Genomic DNA, 22,364 nt, shown 5'->3' on the forward strand with positions numbered 1-22,364 from the left:
ACGTTTGACACGCGTCTACTTTGTTTAAATTGTGTCTTAATAAAAAAATAAAAAAATTTTTATTGCTTACACACACTTAAATATCATCACGTGTCAGCGTGTCCAATCTTATTCTTAACATATATTTTTGAAATAAATTTAGATATAGTATATATTTATTATTTATTAAAACAAAAAATATTTTAAATACTTGATATAATTAAAATAAGATATTAAAAATAATTAAAAAATTAATTTATATTTTAGTATTCAAACTATTATGATTTATATAAAAAATACTTTATATTTTATATATATATATGTGTGTTCCCGTGTCTTATAAAATTTTAAAATTCGTGTGTCAGCGTGTCCCGTGTCGTGTCGTGTCCTGTGTCGGTGTTCAGGAGAATGCGGACTTACGTAGCTGTGAAGGAGCTTCCAGCAGAAGGGGTTGAATTGTGGGGTGCGTACGTACAGAAAAGTGCGTAAGCGGAACTAGTGAAAAATTGAAAGCGACACGTATGCGTCTAGCTGGCGTACGCATGATATGCTGAAAATGGAACGTCACACGTACGCCTGACAGGCACTCTTGAGAAGAAGTATGCACACGCACTAAGGTGTGTGCGTGCTCTGGACAGAAGGGTGGTATGAAAGTGTGCGTACGCACAAAGGGCGATTTAAAAAAAAAAAAATAGAATTTCACCCAAAAATGCAAAATGCATATAAACAAAAAAATAACCAAAATACGCAACTATTTACGTTAAACTTTAAAATTATCCAAAATTTTATTTTTCACATTAAAATCATTGGACTATTCAAAGCATTTGTAATATGCACAAACAAAAATTCAACAAAACTATTTCAACCATCCAAAAACTAATTGAAAATTTTAAACATGCAATTCAAGTAAAGAAAAAGCCATTGAAAACAAAATTACTAACTATTCAAATATACATTTTAAAACAAAAATCTATTAAGGCAAGTTAACAACGAAGAAACATATTTACATGCAAAAAAAAAGGAACGAATCAAAAACAAACTATTCACATATTTACATATTAACAATAGCCAATAATGTAACACTATTGCAAGTCCCCGGCAACGGCGCCAAAAACTTAATGATGGCCAAAAGTGAATTAGGAATTTCCCAAAAATAGAATTTCTCCATTGTAAGTATAGTCTAAACCCAACTGTTGACCAATATCAAAGTTTAAATCAAGAGATGTCACAATTCAAATCAAATAATTGGGAGTTTTAAATCCCGGGTTGTTCTCCATAGGAATTGTAATTAAGTGTGTAATTATTGGGTATGAGGAAATGGAGGTTGAGATTGCAAGAGGCAAGTAATGTAAATAGCAATAAAATAAAGATGCATGCAAGGAATTAGATGTAAAACAATTAAAGCAACAAAAATGGGAACTAAATGGCAAAAGGAAACTCTTGGCAAGGGTTGAGAGTTAAGGTTACCTATTTTACCCATTGACCACAAACATATGTTGATTATGAAGAGTTAATCCTACTTAGTCAACCCTAACATTGAGGATAAGTCAAATAGGCATAATTGATCACAATCTATAAGTCCTAGTCAACTCAGTAATTAACTTAGTAAAAGATTAGCGTCAATAGAAACCAAATCAACTAACTACCCTAATATATCAATCAAGAATGGACATCAATGACTCAAGGTCACCTAAGTCCTCAATTCCAAGCCAAGAGTGGGAAAAAGCTACATTAAAACTAAGTCAAAAATTTTATCAAACACTTGGTGTGCATAAAAATAAAAACATATTAAATTGCAATAAAAATAAAATCTAAAGCTACCAAATGCAAGATAACAATAATAACAACTCAATTGAATAACAATAAACAAAGAAATATCAAATTGCATTAAATGAAAATTAAAGTTAACAAGAGAGTTCATAAAATAAAAAGTGACATAAAGGAAAAATTAACAAGAAAAGCTAAGAGAATTAAGGCCATTGAACAAGGAAAAGTAAATAAAACTACATTAAAACAAGAATTTAAAGAGAGGAATTGAAGAGAAAATAAACTAAGAAACCCTAATTTCTAGAGAGAATGGGGAGCTTCTCTCTCTAGAAATGACCTACAACATGATACTAAGCTACCCTAATTGTTTCCCCCTTGTTTCCTCTTGAATTCTGTTTGAAATAGCTTCAGAAATGAGTTGGATTGGGTTCTAGAGGCCCAAAAATTGCTGCTAGTGTTTTGCATTTAATGAGGTCTTGGGCTGGGACTTGTGCGTACGCACATTTGCTGATTTTTCCACTTGTGCGTACGCACAGAGGGTTATGCGTATGCACACTTGCACGAACTTTCACCTGTGCGTACGCACGCATAGTTGTGCGTACGCACACTTGCTAAAAAGCTCCAAACTCCATTTCTTCATGAATTCTCCAATTTTACATGCTTTTTCTTCATTCATTCAATCCAATATTTGCCTTACAAGCCTGAAATCACTAAACAAACACATCAAGGTATCAAATGGAATTAAAGTGAATAGAATTTAGCAGTTAAGGGCCTAAAAAGCATGTTTTCACTTTTAGGCACAACTTTCGGAGAATTTACAAAACCATGCTATTTCATTGAATAAATGCAAGGAAAGTTGATGAAATCCACCTAATTAGAGCAAATAAATACTATGAAATATGGATTCATCAGTTGGCCAGAAGAAGCTAGCTCGGATTACTGTTTTGGATAGTGCCTGAGCTCCTAGGTGGTTTTCACATATGCCGCTGTGGACATCCTCTAAAACTTTCTTTATATTGGAGGTCGGGACGCATTTTAACAGGGGTGTTGAGATCCCTTTTTTGTATAAGACATTGTGGACTAATGTATAATTTAGTGCTTCTTTTATAAGTCTTCTGGCCTCTTTTTCCTCTTTGGAATCAAATTTGAGGTAGTTGACTATAGGAGTCATCCAACCTAAGTGTTGATTGGATATGGTCAGTACTTCTTCCTCTTTTGAAATTGATGGTGATTGCAGAGTTTCTTAAATGAGGCTTCTATTGTTGCCCCCTAGCTTGGTGCTGGCTAATTTTGAAAGGGCATCAGCTCGAGCATTGGACTCCCGAGCTATATGTCGGACCTTACTTTCTGTAAAGTGTGTGAGTTGTTCCTGAGCTTTATCCAGGTATTTCTTCATAGTGGGGTCTTTAGCTTGATAAGTGCCATTGATTTGAGTCACTACTTGCGAATCGCTGAAAACTATCAATTTTTATGCTCTGATATCCTTAGCCAGCTTCAAGCTAGAAAATAAAGCTTCGTACTCTGCTTGGTTGTTGGAGGCAGGGAACTCAAACCTTAAGGATAGCTCTATCCAAGTTCCTTGATCACTTTCTACGTTAATACCAGCTCCGCTTCCAGCTTTGTTAGATGACCCATCGACATATAAATTCCATATGATGGGATTTCCCGTGCTTTCAGTGTATTCAACAATGAAGTCGGCCAGATATTGCGACTTAATGGCTGTCCGGGTTTTGTACTTGAGGTCGAACTCGGATAGTTCTACTGCCCATTGTAGAATCCTTCCGGTTAAGTCCATTTTTTGTAGAATATGTTTTATGGGCTGGTTAGTGCAGACTTTAACGGTGTGAGCCTGGAAGTAAGGTCGGAGCTTTCTGGATGTGAGAATGAGGGCATAAGCAAATTTCTCTATCTTTTGATAGTTCAACTTGGCCTCTTGTAGAGCTTTGCTGATGAAATAGATAGGTCGTTGTCCCTCTTTGTCTTCTCGGACCACGGCTGAAGCTACAGCCCGACTTCCCACTGACAAATACAACGCGAGTTCTTCCCCTTTAACAGGTCGGGTAAGTATAGGTGGTTGTCCCAAGAATGCCTTAAAGTCTTGAAAAGCTTGTTCGCACTCTGGGGTCCACTCAAATTGTTTCCCTTTTTTTAGGATTGAATAAAGGGAAAGTGATTTTAAGGCTGACCTAGCTAAGAATCTGAATAGAGCTGCCAACCTTCCATTTAACTGTTGAACTTCTTTGATGTAAGTCGAACTCTTTATTTTAAGTATAGCCTGGCATTTGTCTGGGTTCACTTCTATGCCTCTTTGGGTTAGCATGAATCCTAGGAACTTCCCAGCTTCTGCTGCAAATGTGCATTTTGAGGGATTTAACCTCATCTCATGCTTTCTTATAGTGGAAAATGCTTTAAAGAGGTCGGACAGTAGTGTCTCTTCCTCTTAAGTCTTGATAAGAACGTCATCCACATAGACCTCCATTAGTTTTCCTATGTGGGTGAAAAACACTTTATTCATCAGTCGTTGGTGTCCTGCGTTCTTCAACCCAAAAGGCATTACTACGTAACAATAGGGATCTGATTACATCCCGAGTAGGCATCCATGAAGGAAAGATATCTGTAGCCTGAGGCCGCATCAACCAGAGCGTCAATACTCGGGAATGGGTAAGGATCTTTAGGGAAGACTTTGTTGAGGTCAGTGTAATCGACACACATTCTCCATTTTTCGTTTTGCTTTTCAACCAATACAACGTTGGCTAGCCAAAGCGGATATTTTACCTCCCTTATAAATCCTGCTTCTAACAAGGCCTGCACTTGCTCTTCCATGACATGTGTTTGCTCTGGTCCGAGCTTTCTGCTCTTCTGCTGAACAGGTCGGGAACCTGGGTACACAACAAGCTTATGGCACATCATGTCGGAATTTATGCTGGGCATGTCAGAAGCTTTCCAGGCAAAGAGGTCGGAGTTTTTTCTTAACAATGCAAGTTGACGAGCTGCTTCTTTAGGCTTTCTTTTAAGTTTGCCCATATACTTGTTGTCTTGCTAGGGTGGTCTCCAATTTATATCTCTTCAATTTTGCCTTTAGGTTGAGGACGAAATTCTTCACGAACTCGGACTCCCCCAAATTCGATGGTATTGACTTCCCTGCCTCCCGAGTTGCCTTTCAAACTAAGGCTTTCATTATAGCACTTTCTTGCTAGCTTTTGATCCCCTTTTACGGTGACAATCCCTTCGACAGTAGGGAATTTCATGCAAAGGTGAGGAGTAGAGACAACAGCTGCCAGTCTATTTAAGGTGGTTCGACCTATTAGAGCATTGTAGGCAGAGTTTACATCAACTACAATGTAATCGATGCTCAAGGTTCTTGACCTAGCACCCTTTCTGAAGGTGGTGTATAATGAGATATAACCAAGAGTTTGGATTGGGGTGTCTCCCAGTCTGAACAAGCTATCAAGGTAGGCCATTAGGTCATTCTCTTCTAACCCGAGCTTGTCAAAAGCGGGTTTGAACAGAATGTTAGCCGAGCTTTCTTGATCTATCAAGGTGCGATGAAGGTTAGCATTGGCCAGGATTAGTGTTATTACCACTGGATCGTCATGCTTGGAAAGTAGGCCTTGTGCATCTTCTTTAGTGAAAGAGATGGTGGGCAGGTCGGTCAATTAACTACTTTCCCCAACCTGGTACACTTCTTTGAGGTGTCTTTTTCGGGAGGATTTTGACATTCTTCCTCCTGCGAATCCGCCATTAATCATATGGATGTGTCACTCTGGGGTGTGAGGAGTATGTTTGGGTCATCCTCCTTCTTCATCCCTTCTTCTCTTCCTCGGATCGTCCGACTTGTCTGCCAGGTATCTATCAAGTCGGCCTTCTCTGGCCAACTTTTCTATGATGTTTTTCAAGTCAAAGCATTCCTTGTGCTTAATCGGACAAGGTGGTGGAAGCTTCTTTGTGTGACATATCTCTTTGTAAACATCTACTAGGGAGACCTTGAGAGGAGTGTAGTTGTGATATTTTCGAGGTTTCTCTATATTTGGCTCCTCTTTTTTATTGGGTTCTCTTTCTTTGTCCCGAGGTGGATAGGGTAGGTTTGACCTCGAGGGAGGCTTTCTTAGTCGGGAATTTTCTTCCATGTTGATATACTTCTCTGTCCTTTCTTGAATCTCGTTCAAAGAGGTCGGGCATCTTTTGGATATTGATTGGGAGTATGGTCTTTCTCTGAGGCCGTTGACTAAGCCCATAATTATAGGTTCAGTTGGTAGATTCTGAATTTCCAAGAAAGCTTTGTTGAACCTTTCCATGTAATCTCGAAGGGTTTCCCCAACTTCTTGCTTTACTCCTAGCAAGGGTGCATGCTTTGTTTTATCATTTGGATAGAAAACCTAGTCAGAAATTTTCTGGCTAGGTCGTCGAAGTTGGCGACCGACCTTAGAGGCAGGCCATCAAACCACTTCATTGCAGCTTTAGTTAGAGTGGTAGGGAAGGCTTTGCAACGTGTGGCATCAGAGGCATCCACCAAGTACATTCGACTTTTGAAATTGCTTAGGTGGTGTCTTCGGTTGGACGTCCCATCATAGAGATCCATGTCGGGCGATTTGAAATTTCTTGAAACTTTGGCCTTCATGATCTCTTATGTGAATGGATCGTCTCCTCCAAAAAGGCTTTCTTCCCTGTCTGACCTAGTGACCCGACTTCAAAGATCAACCTCCATCTGGTGCGGTATTTATAACCTACAAACTAACCGGCAAGTGCACTGGGTCGTACCAACTAATACCTTACGTGAGTAAGGGTCGATCCCACGAGGATTGATGGATTAAGCAACAATAGTGTTTGATAGGCTTAGTTAGACAAACAGAAAGTAATACCTTACGTGAGTAAGGGTCGATCCCATGAGGATTGATGGATTAAGCAACAATAGTGTTTCATAGGCTTAGTTAGACAAACAGAAAGTAATGTTTGGGAGTTTAAAAGACATTAAACAATATAAAGAATATTGAAGAAAGGCAAGTAAAAATGTTGGGAATAAAATATTGAGAAGGAATTTAAGGTTTCAGAGTTATCTAATTTCTGGATTGACTTTTCTTATTAACTATTTTAATCATGCAAGATTTAATTCATGGCAAACTATTTGTGACTAGACCCTAATTCCTTAGACCTTCCTAGTCTCCTCTAAAATTCATCAACTGCCAATTCCTTGGTCAATTAATTCCAATTAGAAGGTGATGATCAAATTCTAGTTTATATGCCACAAGAATTCTAATTATCCAAAAATAAAGGGATTATATATCACATATCCCGTTAAATACAAACAATTAGAAATTCACGATAATATGTTTTCAAGCTATTGTTCAAGTAAAGAGCTTTTCTAAGTTATACAAGAACTCAATTAGAACATGGGTCATACTTCCGTTCCACCCAAATTCATAAAATAAAGAACGAAAACAATTATTGAAATATAAATCAAAACATGAATTAAAATAGAAAAATAATATTATCAATCCATACAATAGACAGAGCTCCTAACCTTAACAATGGATGATTAGTTGCTCATGGAATATGGAATGTAAATTTGTATGGAATAATATTGTGGAATGTTGTTCTCGAACCACCCTATTGGGATCCCTTTTATAACTAATCCTAATAATTTAAAAATCAAATTTCTAAAATTAAAATTAAAATGATATCTTTTCCTCTAATAAGATTTGAATTTAAATTCGAATTAATTAACAAGTCTTCAGCTGATGGGTTGGGGACCACTTGATTTGTCCCTTCTGCAGCTTCTAATCTGTGATTTCTGGGCTAAGAATTGGGTCAAAACAACCCAGAAATCGCCCCCAGCGTCTTTCTGCATTTTCTACACGTGGCGCATGTCACGCGTACGCGTCGGTCACGCGCACGCGTCGATGGTCCTTTTTCGCGAGTCACGCGGACGCGTCGGTCACGCGTTCGCGTCATTTGTGCAGATTCCAGTCCACGCGTTCGCGTCAGGAACGCGATCGCGTCATTGTGATTTCCTCCATTCCGCGCGGTCGCGTGAGCCATGCGTCCGCGTCGGTATTCGCTGGTCATCTCTTTGGTTTCTTCTCTTTCTCTGCATAAACTTCATCAAATCCATCTGAATGCAACCTAAAATGAATAAAATTGCACAAAACTCAAAATAGCATTCATAGTGGCTAAAATATAATTAATTCTTAATTAAACTCAACAAGTTAGATGCAAATTCACTAGGAAAAGATAGGAAAGATGCTCACGCATCACAACACCAAACTTAAACTGTTGCTTGTCCTCAAGCAACCAAAAATTAATATAAGCTTAGGATGTGAATTTGCATGAGAATGAGAGTTTGATTAAGCTCATGTCTCTTCTTATAGTGGGGTTTACAACTGCAATCCTGAGTAGTCTTGGAATCTCACTTTATCTTTTGAAGTTCAGAATGATTGGCATCCATAAGAACTCAGAATCCAGATAGTGTTATTGATTCTCCTAGTTCAGTATGTTGATTCTTGAACATAGCTACTTTATGAGTCTTGGCCATGACCCTAAGCATTTTATTTTCCAGTATTACCACCGGATACATAATTGCCACAGACACATAACTGGGTGAACATTTTCAGATTGTGACTCAGCTTTGCTGGAGTCCCCATTTAGAGGTGCCCAGAGTTCTTAAACACATTCTTTTTGCTTTGGATTACGACTTTAACCGCTCAGTCTCAAGTTTTTCACTTGACACCTTCACGCCACAAGCATATGGTTAGGGACAGCTTGATTTAGCCGCTTAGGCCAGGATTTTATTCCTTTGGGCCCTCCTCTCCATTAATGCTCAAAGCCTTGGATCCTTTTTACCCTTGCCTTTTAGTTTAAAGGGTTATTGGCTTTTTCTGCTTACTTCTTTTTTTTATATATATTTTTTCGCAAGATTTGTGTTTTTCACTGCTTTTTCTTGCTTCAAGAATCAATTTTATGATTTTTCAGATTATCAATAACATTTCTCTTTTTTATCATTCTTTTAAGAGCCAACAATTTTAACATTCATAAACTTCATTATGAAAAATATGCACTGTTCAAGCATTCATTCAGAATCACAGAAAATACCACCACATCTAAGTAAGTGAGACTACTCTAAAAATTAAATTCAAATTCTCATGCACTACATCTGTTCTTCTTTCTTTTTGATTTCAAGCTTAGTGGGCAATACATGAGACATCTTTCAGAATTAAAGGACTTAACAGAAAAATTAAACTATAACCTATGAATCTACTAATAAAGGATCATGCAGCAAACAAAGCAAACTAGCAGAAAACCAGAACATACATAATAAAAGCGGAAAGAAAAAAATGAAAGGAACTCAACCACCTTAGTTATCTGAGCGGTCATTTTATTCTTCAGGTTGTGCTCCTTTGTGAAGATGATTTGCCTCCCTTTTGGTGCCATAGGAATAAACAGAAAACCCTTAAGCGAAGCGTCAACACCAAACTTAAGGTTTGCTTGTCCTCAAGCAAAGAAGAACTGAAAATAGAAAGAGACAAATATTATTATGAAAGAAAAAGGAAAGGATAAAAGAACAAGAGAGAATAGGGATTGGGAGAGAGAGAGAGAAAGAAAACTGGGCGGTGCAAACGACGCGTTCGCGTACAGCACGCGATCGCGTACGTCACGCATTCTTAATAATGACGCGTTAGCGTCAGGTACGCGTCCACGTGCCCTGGATTTTGTGCGATTCACGCAAAGCCAGCCGCGCGCCCGCATGACTTTCTGTTCGCATGGCTTGGGAGCCAAATTTTCATACGACGCGTTTGCGTCATGCACGCGCACGCGTGGATGGCCATTTATGCAAATGACGCAGACGCGTCGGTCACGCGTTCGCGTGGGCAATTTTGTGCTTTTAGAATACTTCCAGCCCCAAGCCAGCATAACTCTCTGTCTAAACACCTTTTACGTCGATTTTTCGGGTCACACGTCCGCGTGGGTGACGCGGACGCGTGAAGTGCCAAAATCATGAGTGACGCGCATGCGTGGCGTACGCGTCCGCATGGGCTTGTTCGTGCGAAAGGCTTCATGCCGGCGCCACTCCCGCACAACTCTCTGTAACTTTTTTTTTCCAGCTCCTGTTCTAAAATAGCTGCATGATCAGAAAATTAGTAAGAACTTAATAAAAATCAAATAAGTAAGAAAACTACTACTACGAAAAAAATAACTAAGGATACGAAATTATCGGGTTGCCTCCCGACAAGCACTTCTTTAACGTCACTAGCTTGACGGTCAGCTCCTCTAAGGAGGAGGATCATAGGGGCTCAGCTCTTCACCCCTTACTTTGAACTTCTTTCCTGTGTCTCCATAAAGTAGCTCAATATGCTCTAGAGAGAGGATCTTGTTCACTGTATAAATCCATGCTGGAGTCTTAGTCAACACCACCTTCATTCCTGGGGAGAAACCTTCAGTGGGGATCTTTTTGTTTCTCCATCCCCTGAGTATTTTCTTCTTTTTGGGAACCTCCTCCTCGGTGGGTGATGCATTCTCAACACCAAACTTAGGTTTGATGTCAGGAGGAATTTTACTGATTGTCACCAAAGGAGGTTTGAGTTGCAGACTCTGCTGTGCATCATCAGGGGGTTCTTGAAGGTTTGGATTAATAAGCTCAGCCTGCATGCACCTCTCTTCTTCACCAGTTGAATGTATATCTTTGAAGACATGAAAGACCAGTTGCTCATTATGCACTCTAAACACTAATTCACCCACTTCTATATCAATCAGAGCTCTTCCAGTGGCTAGGAATGGTCTTCCTAGAATTATAGAGGCATTCTCATCCTCCCCTATATCAAGAATCACAAAATCTGCTAGGAGGAAGAACTTACCCACTTTGACCAAGATATTCTCCACTAATCCGTATGCTGGCTTCATGGATTTGTCTGCCATCTGTAATGCTATCTTTGTGGGTTGTGCCTCTTGGATCTGCAGCTTCTTCATCACAGACAAGGGCATTAAATTGATGCTTCCTCCCAGATCACATAACGCTTTCTCAAAGGTTGTGCTCCCAATGGTGCATGGAATTTGAAAGCTCCCTGGATCTGGCATCTTCTTTGGTAAGTTATTCTGAATGATGGCACTGCATTCTTTAGTCAAGACCACTGTCTCATCTCCCTTTAAAGGCTTCTTCTTTGACAACAGCTCCTTCATGAACTTGGCATAGAGAGGCATTTGTTCCAAAACCTCAGCAAAAGGAATATTTATTTCCAGCTTTCTGAAGACTTCCAAGAACTTTGAAAACTGTTTGTCCTTGGTCTCCTTTTGAAGTCTCTGAGGATATGGCATTTTAGGCTTGTACTCAGGAGCCTTTGGCAAAGTAGGATAAGTGTCAAGAGAGTTTGGGAATGGGTTGTCCGCACGCTTTGGAGGGGCGTGTTCTACTTCTTCCCTCTTCTCCTTTGGAGCTTCTTTTTCAACTAGCTCTTCATTGGCCTTAGTTTCAGAGCCAGCTACTTTACCACTTCTCAATTGAATACCCTTGCAATCTTCTCCTGGGTTCACCACTGTATCACCTTGAAATGTACTTGCAGACCTCTCAAGTATTTGCTTGCTCAGTTGGCCCACTAGCACCTCTAAGTTTCTAATAGAGGCTCTGGTTTCCTGTATAACTTGTGCTTCCGTACTTGCCACTTGTTCACTTATTACGGTGATAGCCTTGTATTCCTCTCTTGGATTTGGAATTGTGTTACCAGGAAGGCTATTAGTGGTCCTCTGATCAATTTCATTAACCTTTGTGGCTAATTGACCCATTTGAATATCCAGGTTCTTGATGGATGATCTGGTTTCCTGTCTAAAACCTATCAATATTACTTCCAAATAATTGTTCTGCTGGAAACCGCCCTGAGAACTATTGTTGAAGTTCTGAGGTCTCTGAGGTTGGTCCCTCCACCCAAAGTTTGGGTGATTTCTCCATCCCTGGTTGTATGTCTTAGAATATGGATCATTGTTGGGATTTCTAGGACCACTCCCCATGTAATTCACCTGTTCATAAGAAGGTTGAGCATAATCATGATTATCATTTTGAACAAAATTACCTGCCATGTCATAGGAGATTTCCTGTGGTGGATTTTGGGTGTTGATAGCTGAGACTTGCATGCCACCTATCTGTTGAGTAAGTAGATTTATTTGCTGAGACATAAGCTTGTTCTGAGCAAGAAGAGCATTCACAGCTTCTACTTCCAACATGCCTCTCTTCTGAGAGGTCTCAGAGTTCACAGGATTCCTGTTAGATGAGTATAAATATTGGTTGCTTGTAACCAATTCAATCAGTTCAATGGTCTCCTCTAGTGTCTTCTTCTTGTGTAGTGAACCGCTTGCAGAAGTATCTATACTCATCTTGGACATCTCGCCCAAGCCTTCGTAAAAGATATCTAGTTGAGTCCACTTGGAGAACATGTCCGGAGGGCATTGCCTAGTCAGTAGCTTGTACCTCTCCCAAGCTTCATAAAGAGTTTCACCCTCCTTTTGCCTGAAGGTCTGAACTTCCAACCTAAGCTTAGTCAGCTTCTTTGGTGGAAAATATTTTGTGAGAAACTCAGTAACAACCTTGTCCCAAGTATCCAAACTCTCCTTTGGTTGGGAATCTAGCCATAGCTTTGCTTTATCCCTCAGATCAAATGGGAAAAGCATGAGTTTGTACACCTCTGGGTTCACTCCATTTGTCTTCACAGTATCACATATTTGCAGAAAATCAGAAATAAACTGATTTGGGTCTTCATGAGGAAGTCCATGATATTGGCAGCTTTGTTGTACCAGGGTGACTAGTTGTGGCTTCAACTCAAAGTTGTTTGCAGCTATAGGAGGCACCACAATACTTTTTCCATAAAGATCCGCAGTAGGGACAGAATAAGAGTCAAGCACTCTCCTCTGTTGATCATCCCCATTCGGATTTACCACATTGGCATTAGCATTATTATTTGCCATAGTGGATTCTGCAGCCTTGCAAAGTCTTGCTTTTTGTAAACGTCGCCTGAAAGTTCTTTCAGGTTCAGGATCAAAGTCTAAGAGATGTTCTTTGTCTCTATTCCTGCACATACACAAGCAGAAAACAAGAAAAAATGAGACTCTCTACGTCAGAGTGCAGAGAAGTCCCTGTGAGGTAACCTGTGTAAAATAATAAAATAAAAATACTAAATAAAATAAAAAAATTTAAAAATTTAAAAGAAAAAAATAAACAGAAAAATTAAAATAAAATTAACTGGGTAACACCAAACTTAAATTCAAAAATTAAAATAAATTTTAGTGCTATTTTATTTATTTAAATATATATTTTTTAATGTTTTTAATTTTTAATTTTTTTATTATTTTTAATAAAAGTTAAAAAAAAGGTACGGTATAAAGGGGAGGGGGGATGTAAAGGAAAAGGAAAAAAAAAATAACGTAAACGAAAGGGAAAAGAAAAAAAAATTTACGTAAAGAAAAGAAAAAAGAAAAAATAATCGTAAGAAAAAATGCAAAATAAAAAAAATAATAATAGAAAAAAATATAAAAAAAAATTATCTAATCTAAGCAATCAAACAACGAGTAGTTGTTAATCACAATCAATCCCCGGCAACGGCGCCAAAAACTTGGTGCGGTATTTATAACCCACAAACTAACCGACAAGTGCACCGGGTCGTACCAAGTAATACCTTACGTGAGTAAGGGTCGATCCCACGAGAATTGATGGATTAAGCAACAATACTGTTTGATAGGCTTAGTTAGACAAACAGAAAGTAATGTTTGGGAGTTTAAAAGACATTAAACAATATAAAGAATATCGAAGAAAGGCAAGTAAAAATGTTGGGAATAAAATATTGAGAAGGCAATTAAGGTTTCAGAGTTATCTAATTTCTGGATTGACTTTTCTTATTAACTATTTTAATCATGCAAGATTTAATTCATGGCAAACTATTTGTGACTAGACCCTAATTCCTTAGACCTTCCTAGTCTCCTCTAAAATTCATCAACTGCCAATTCCTTGGTCAATTAATTCCAATTAGAAAGTGATGATCAAATTCTAGTTTATATGCCACAAGAATTCTAATTATCCAAAAATAAAGGGATTATATGTCACGTATCCCGTTAAATACAAACAATTAGAAATTCAGGATAATACGTTTTCAAGCAATTGTTCAAGTAAAGAACTTTTCTAAGTTATACAAGAACTCAATTAGAACATGGGTCATACTTCCGTTCCACCCAAATTCATAAAATAAAGAACGAAAACAATTATTGAAATATAAATCAAAACATGAATTAAAATAGAAAAATAATATTATCAATCCATACAATAGACAGAGCTCCTAACCTTAACAATGGATGATTAGTTGCTCATGGAATATGGAATGTAAATTTGTATAGAATAATGTTGTGGAATGTTGTTCTCGAACCACCCTATTGGGATCCCTTTTATAACTAATCCTAATAATTTAAAAATCAAATTTCTAAAATTAAAATTAAAATAATATCTTTTCCTCTAATAAGATTTGAATTTAAATTCGAATTAATTAACAAGTCTTCAGCTGATGGGTTGGGGACCACTTGATTTGTCCCTTCTGCAGCTTCTAATATGTGATTTCTGGGCTAAGAACTGGGTCAAAATAGCCCAGAAATCGCCCCCAGCGTCTTTCTGCGTTTTCTGCATGTGGCGCATGTCACGCGTACGCGTCGGTCACGCGCATGCGTCGATGGTCCTTTTTCGCGAGTCACGCGGACGCGTCGGTCACGCGTTCGCATCATTTGTGCAGATTCCAGTCCATGCGTTCGCGTCAGGCACGCGATTGCATCATTGTGATTTCCTCCATTCCGCGCGGTCGCGTGAGCCATGCGTCCGCGTCAGTATTTGCTGGTCATCTCCTTGGTTTCTTCTCTTTCTCTGCAGAAACTTCATCAAATCCATCCGAATGCTACCTAAAATGAATAAAATTGCACAAAACTCAAAATAGCATCCATAGTGGCTAAAATATAATTAATTCTTAATTAAACTGAACAAGTTAGATGCAAATTCACTAGGAAAAGATAGGAAAGATGCTCACGCATCACCATCTTCTGGAGCTTTTCTTCTAGCTCCCTATGTCACCTCACTTCTCTTCTTAATTTTCGTTCTGCCTCTCGTTGTCGCTCGGCCTCATGTTTAAGCTGTCTCAAGCGATCTTGCTGTCCGTGGACCATGTTCAGTATCTCTGTCGCCTGGGGGTGATCCACATCCTCGAAGTGGTGTACTTCAAAATGGATCCTCCTTCGATGAGGGTTTCCCAAGGGCCCTTCTCTGTGGGGTCCTTCAGTGTGTTGTGGTGGAAGAGGGAGCACGATGGCGTGGGCCTCCAGCTGAACTTCTTGCTCAGATTCAGATTGCATGTGGCCGTCTTCCTGTCAGTTGTCCGTATGGTTGTGGAATGAATTCCAAGTCCCCAGCAATGGTGCCAATATTCCGAGGGTTTCTTGAAACGTTGATTTGGTCCTGAACGTGAGGTCCAGGTCCCTTAGTATGGCAGTGTCCGACCTCTTTTGTGCCGATGTGCCGCCTGTCCGAGTTCCTCGTGAGGAGATGGGGGGTGATACCTGCAAGAGACTCCAATACTTAAATTTGCAAGGGTTTAAGTAGGCTTTTTTCTAGATTAGAGCGTGAGTCATACCTGGGGGTGCCCGTGTTTTTATAGTAGAATTGCTAACCACCATTGTTGGAGTAATCTTATCTTTTCTGATAGATAAGTGTTCCTTTTATCTTGGGAGTTTGTTGAGATCCACCTTCTAGACGAGGTAGAGATTTTAGGAAACAGTTTATCTACTTTGAGCAAGTAGGGCTTTTACCCCTTGGAGTTAGTGTCCGACCTCTTCAAAGAGGTTGGACTTATCATGAGATCCACTTTTATTGGTCGGCCTTTTAGTGTCATTGGGCTTGGCTATTATCTGTTGGGTCAGGGTATGAACAAATACCAAAAATAAATTCAATCTCATAAACACAGATTCAACCATCTAAGGATTTCTAAATCAAAATAGAAAAGAGAAGAATTGAGGCGGTGCGAAACTGGAACTGAGCGTTGTAGTAGGGTACAGAGTGGCATGGCGTGAAGCTGGAACTTGAACACGGCGGCACGGCACGGCGCGGGGTGGAATTTGAGCTCGAACATGACGGCAAGATGCAGAACTGGAGCTCGAACACAGCGCGGTAATGGAGCTCGGACATGGCTGCTGGACACGACAACGCACAAAACTCGAACTCGAACTCGAACACAGCAACACGACACCGCACGACACAAAACTGGAACTCAAACACAAGGGAGACACGATGGTGGTGAGTGCTATCGTTGCTGCTGCCGGAGAAAGAGGAAGACAGAGATGAGAGGAGAGGGAGAGAGCACATGCGAGGGGGAGAGAGAGAGAGAGAGAGAGAGAATAGAGGGGGAAAGGGATGGGAGGAAAGGAATAGAGTGCACGTGAACGAGAGAAAAGAGGAGAAAGTTAGGGGGTTTTTTCTGTATTCATTTTAATTTATGACCAAGGGTGATTTGGTCATTTTATTCATTTTAGTCTTTGTATTTATTTTGAACCAAACAAAATAATAAAACATAATTCAGTCATGTATATCTTACACTAAACATAATACTGAGATTTAATTAAGTTTCTGTTTCTCAGTCTCTATCTCTCTTCCAAACCTTATGTTAAGGTACTTTATATTTTTTTGGGCATTTTTAGGATTTAGTTTTTCGCACACAAAGGGAGATAAAATGTAGGTACTTCTATAATGTCGTGATAAGAAACGACAGACAAAATTGAAAGGAATAATAAAAAACACAACGAAAATACAAAAGATAGATAAAGGAAATTTTTCTATTAGATCTCTAAAAAACATGTTCTTTGCAATATAGGTCATCGGAAGGATTTTTTTTACTAGACTTTCAAAGAATTTGTCCTTGACAACCTAGATCAAAAGACTATAATTGAAAGAACTAATACTAAAAATTACCTTAGACTGAATTTGTCGAATTTCTTCATGCACCAAGCAAAGCTCTTGCCTTATTGGAATATACATTGAAAAACATGCATAATAACACCCATAAAATTTATCATAAAAAATTGTCTAAATTGTCTTACAAAAAATGTTTAAATAGACTTTAATAGATTAGTGTCAAATCTTCTAAGATATGAATCTAAATATATAATAACTAATTTAAATTAAATTTGAACTTATTAGATTATTAAATTAGATCAGATTTGATTTAAATTTAAAATACCTAAAAATATTAATAAACAAATTAAAACCAAATCAAATCTTTTGATGAATCTTAACAACAAATCAAACTGAAATATAGACTAAATAATTTTAAAAATTAATACAAAATTTGTGACTCCCAATGAACTTGAAGAGTATTCTGGGACTTCTTGATGTTCTCATTTAGCCCAATAGACCTTATGAGTACTGCCATTTCAATACTATTATTTTTGAAATGTACTCTTAGTCTCCTTAATGTCTAAGAGGAATAAATCCTCTCAATTTTTTTTAACAATCAAAGGAGTAAAATATGATCTTTCACCATTAAAATATGATCTTTCACCATTAATTTTATAAGTAGGACCAATAAAAAATATGAGAGAGAGCAATCAAGAGTTAGAAATCACACTTTATTCCCTCAATTTTTTTTAACAATTAACAATTTTTTTTAACAATTAAGAGAATCAATTTCGATGTCCAAAACCAGTATAATATAATTCTTTTAGTGTTCAGATTCTTGAATAAGATAATATTACTATTTTGCCCTTTAATTTTAATATACCAAAAATATCCTCTTGAACTCGTGTCATGTCCAAAAGAAAACCATAACCTCTACTGTGCATTGCACAAACCCATTCTCTTGGCAAAACCATGAGTCCTGCGTAGAAGCTGAGACATTGTTCATCTCATTGATTAGTAAATTAATAAAAGCTGAATCCTGAGTGACTCCATTTTGCTGAGCCTAACAGGTTAGCTTCCATTCATCTTATTACTGCCAATCCTCCAGCAATATATATAGTCCTCAAGAAGATATCAATATAAGAGAAATCATTTTAAGGAAGGCCTTAGCATCAACGTTGGAGCCTCGTTACCAACACAATTACGAGAAACTTGAGGCTGAATAATAGCGACAAACCAACAATACGAAAAAGTAGGGTTCTTCTCTCCAATACACAATCCAAGTGGAATAACCCTCAGCAACAAAACTACTAGGCTAGACTAGATTTCTTAGATCAGCTAGAGTACATTTTTCTTTTTCTAACTTGTATCCATCCAAAATCCACAAACATTCACATGCTTACTGTTCAGGAAAAAACTTATATTTATGTACTTTCATTCCTTCACTTAGCACTGTGCTTGGCCTTGTTATGGGAGTTTAAGGCATCTTCTGTCTTAAACAACCTGCAAACCAATATAATACCAAATTTATAGCGAGCAGACAAGAAATATATTTAAGAGAAAACAAAATTAGCAAAAGGAAATAAGGTGGCCGATAAATCAGAAAGAGAATGCAAATCACCTGTTGCAATCCTTGCAGCCATAGTCTCCAACTAACTTTGGAGTCTGCTGCTTCACCAGTTGCCTATTATTGGCAGCTGCCTTGATAGCCTGCTTAGTTGGGTAAGGAGTTGCAACATGAACACCACCCTTGTTGTCTGAACATATGAATATTTCTCATCAATTTTATAATTCACAAGTTTTAGTCTGTTCACAACATGCATGGATGCACGAAGAGGCACGTCTCACTTTGTTCACCATTGTACTTCTATCTTAGTATTAGGCCCAAAAAATTAAAGCATGATACAAAAGAAAATAAATAGTTTTACATAGTTATAAAGGAACAGTCTAGTGCACAAGCATCCCAAGTTTGGGGCACAGTCACACCCAAGGAAAGTCAAGCCTAATGCAAATGTCGGTAGCTAATTCCACAATTTCAACCCATGAGGTTAAGGTCCCCGGGACAACTTAACTATTGCTCCAAGATTTTGATTTAGTTTTACATAATTATATTTAAATGTTTTAACATTTTTTTCCTTTTTTCTTAAGTACGAGTCAATATAATAAGGGTAATAATATACATGTAAACAAAATCTAAAGTCTTGGAAACAGGGCATATGCCCCAAAATGTCCTAACCCAGGTCCATCCCTGCTTGTGCTGGTGATTTCACAAATTTGTCCAACCAAAAGATTGAGGTAATGGGACATGAGTGATTATTCAACCTTTTTGCAAATCACCATGCATCAAAACTCATCGTTGTAAGGTAGTAGGATCAGCCCATGCAAATCATGAGCCCACATGACTCGTGCAACCAAATTATATTACATTAACTTTATCTAATTTACTGTACATAAATTGAGTATAAAACATGCAACTATGCAAGGCTTGGGTGCAGAAACATGACAGATATTACACAAACAAATCTCCTACAAGATATAATGACTATGAGAAAGTCTGACTCACTAACCAATCTTTTCAGGAGTAACAAATTTTGCCTTCTTCTCTGGAACAGGTGTTTTCTTGGATGATTCATGAACCCTCTTTTTGCTCAATTCAGCCTATAGAAAAACATAAGTAAAAATTCAAAATCAACCGGCTAAAACAAAAAATAAGCATGATGCTCTCTACCTTCTTGAGTGTCTCCTCCTTGTCAGATTCATCGTCATCGTCATCATCTTCGTCCTTGTCATCATCATCATCAGAGTCATCTTCACCTTCACCATCTTTCTCACCATTTGCCATGGCCTAGACAATACATTGTTACAGAAATAAGAAATAAATAATAATAACCTTTTTTTTTTAAAAAAAAAGCAACATAAAATCCCTTAAGAATCGCTAACCAAAAATACCAATCTCATTTCAGATTAAATTATATGACTAAACCACAAAACAAAATGCAGCAGATATGATCATGAAATTAACACATAAGAAACACACTTAAGCTGTTTACCACCACAGGAATCATCAGTGGAACACGTTGGTGCCAAACAATCAAGTTTGCTACATCAGCTGCAGTGGCATACCCCATGCATGTTAGGCACCAAGACATCTAGAGCAATTATTTTCCCTTTTTAATGACATAAACACCAGTACTCTGGATTTTTCTAATTTTTTCAAAAGCAATATTGATTTCACTACAAAAGAAGCCTAATAATTACATAGTAATAGTATTAAACAAACATGTGCATCATGATCCATTCTCTTGGTATGAGTTAAGAAAACCTTAAAAAAAAAAAAAATCAGATTTTGCAAGCTATTTTCAAGATTATATGAAAACCTCATCTTCACTAGAATCCTCATCAGATTCATCAGAGTCAGCATCAAATGAATCTTCCTCATCTTCACCATTTGCATCCTTTTCATTTGCTTTCTCTTTCTTTCTTGGATCCCCTATTTTCTCCTTTTGTTTAGCTTCATTGGCATCAAGTTTGACAGCATTCTTTACCTCAAGCTCAGAATTTCCTACATATAAAGTTAAGGATATCGAGTGCAGAAAATGTCTAGTTGACGATAAAACAACAAAAGACAGAATACTTACCATTGGCAGCAGCAACTGGAATATCTTCGAACTCTGAAAGAAAGGTGATAGATTATGCTGAGATACTAATAAATAGTAGAAAAACATAAATCAAAGGGAAATAGAGCAGAGTATCTCACCTTCAGAGTCTTCTTCATTTTCAGTAAGGATTAGAAAAACAAAATAAGTTAAGGAAATATCTGTGTCTGCATAGAACTTATATGAATGGATTATTGACCATTAGAAGACAAAAGTAATATCATATCAAAGCAAACAACTATTGAGAAGGATATGATTCCAAAGGAGGTTCAGCTTTATATCCAGTAAAGAAGACACTCCCATTTTTCCAGTTATGTGATAGCTCAAATTCCTTCTCAAATATTAAATCATAAGAAATCTGAGGAAAGTTCTCAGAAGTAAGTGTTCCAATCACAAGCCTCTGGTCACCAAATTTCACATACACAGTCACTGGTTCGCCTTTATCCTTCTTAACCTCACCCAGGCATGCCTGTATATGAAGCATTTTTCATTAAAACACAACCATTATCAATTCAAGCGATCAGAATTACTCCAATTCTTTTCTTTTAAATTGTCATCATGTGTATATACCATTGAAAGATGGATCATCTTGCCATATCCTGGATCAACCTCGAGACTTTCTCCGCTTTTTACTTCAACACCTGAAAAAATTGTAAAAAGACATCCACTATTACCATGTTAATTTTATGAAACTTATTAGAATATGTTTCGGCATTATTTCAAGAGGGGAAAAAAAGGGAAAATAAAAAACTAATTTACCCCTTTCTTTTATTCCGAGTAACAAATTTATCTGGCAACATTTTCTAGAACTACTCTAAAAATAACATGCATTATTTTCTTAATTTCTTTACAGTCAAGTATTTCAAAGGAAGTAATCTACAAACTCCGATTACTTGAAAAAATTCCCCGTGAAGTGAAGAACAGTTACGATACGAATTATGAAGGAAGAGGCAATGGTATTTTGCTCCAATGAACAAAATTACATTATGGATTAAGTCAATTTTGACCAGAAATCAAAATTCACAAACCCTAAGAGCATTAACCAAATCATAGAAAAGAAACTAGACGTACATTATACGCAAGACAGATACAAGGTCATTCCTGTAAATTTAGAGAGATGAGAAGAAAATAATAGAGTTAAAGGAAAACAGAATAGCGCATACAAAAGCAAGTGGGAATGTTAAGGTTCATAAGAAGTGAGGAAGAAAGATGATTATGGTTACCCCAGAATTCCATGATCGTCTCTCTGGCGCACAAGCAGCAGCAGAAGGAAAATAAAAGTTTCTGGAAGAACCACTCGACACTCACTCACTAATATTTTAGATTATTCATATTTTATTTTAAAATTTAATTTTAATACACAAAAATAATTCATAGTTACATTCAATTTCGTAATATCACCTTTAGAAAAAAAATATTCAAAAAAATAACAAATCAGTCCTAATTTTTTGTCCGCAAAATTTGTTATAAAATAACTAAATAAATAAATAAGGAAGAGGTAATATAAAATAAAATATAAATAGAAGACTCTAATATTAATATAAGCAATTTGATAAAATACTTTATATATTTATATGCAGTAACATAAAGAGAGAAGATAATTTTATTGTTGTAAAGAGAAAGAGAAAGAGAAGTATTTGTAAATGTGTAAAATCCATTTGCCTCGTTTATGCTTTTATAGGCAAATAAATTCAACTATTCAAACTTTATTAATTGTACTTTTCCATGAGAATTTGCTCCTTACATAGGAAATTAGATCCACCCTTAAATGAGCATTCATCCTTATCTATTCATGCTGTAACACTCCCCTTGGATGCTCATTTAGGATTATTGCCTCATTAAAACCTTACTAAAGGAAAACCCTGTGGGAAAAACCTTAGTGAAGGAAAAAGAGTACAATATCCTTTGTGATGGGGACTGCCTCATTAAAAACCTTGTCAAGAAAAACCCAATGGAAAAAAAAACTTGACTAAGGAAAAAAGAGTACAGTCTCCCCCTCTTGCTGACATTATTTAATGTCTCGAAATCGGCGCATCCCAATCTCATGTACCGGTCTTTCAAAGGAGGATTTC

The 22,364-nt window shown here is 37.4% G+C and overlaps 1 protein-coding gene across 2 annotated transcripts; it reads right to left on the minus strand.

Annotated features, from left to right (window-relative positions):
• Window positions 1-17,753: 17,753 nt before the first annotated feature.
• Window positions 17,754-21,748, minus strand: LOC112754389 (histone deacetylase HDT1). 2 transcript variants are annotated; one of them, XM_025802015.3, is made up of 11 exons: window positions 21,516-21,617; window positions 21,364-21,393; window positions 20,863-20,933; window positions 20,547-20,761; window positions 20,394-20,416; window positions 20,275-20,307; window positions 20,014-20,198; window positions 19,365-19,481; window positions 19,204-19,294; window positions 18,258-18,393; window positions 17,754-18,139 (listed from the first exon to the last, which is right to left on the minus strand). In XM_025802015.3, exons 3-11 carry the CDS (start codon window positions 20,878-20,880, stop codon window positions 18,079-18,081), a joined length of 879 nt encoding a protein of 292 aa, XP_025657800.1. In that variant the 5' UTR covers window positions 20,881-20,933; window positions 21,364-21,393; window positions 21,516-21,617; the 3' UTR covers window positions 17,754-18,078. The 2 variants fall into 2 exon arrangements, with proteins under 2 accessions (XP_025657800.1, XP_025657799.1); XM_025802014.3 differs by lacking the exon at window positions 21,364-21,393 and having other exon boundaries at window positions 21,516-21,748.
• Window positions 21,749-22,364: the final 616 nt, after the last annotated feature.

This window comes from Arachis hypogaea, chromosome 16 (genome assembly GCF_003086295.3).
Source record: "Arachis hypogaea cultivar Tifrunner chromosome 16, arahy.Tifrunner.gnm2.J5K5, whole genome shotgun sequence".
Taxonomy (NCBI): Eukaryota; Viridiplantae; Streptophyta; class Magnoliopsida; order Fabales; family Fabaceae; genus Arachis; species Arachis hypogaea.

Coding starts and splice junctions, on each gene's coding strand:
- LOC112754389 (XM_025802014.3), bottom strand. Junction 20,762..20,862: donor AGATGATCCATCTTTCAATG/GTATATACACAT, acceptor CTTCATATACAG/GCATGCCTGGGTGAGGTTAA. Junction 18,140..18,257: donor GGCTGCAAGGATTGCAACAG/GTGATTTGCATT, acceptor ATTGGTTTGCAG/GTTGTTTAAGACAGAAGATG.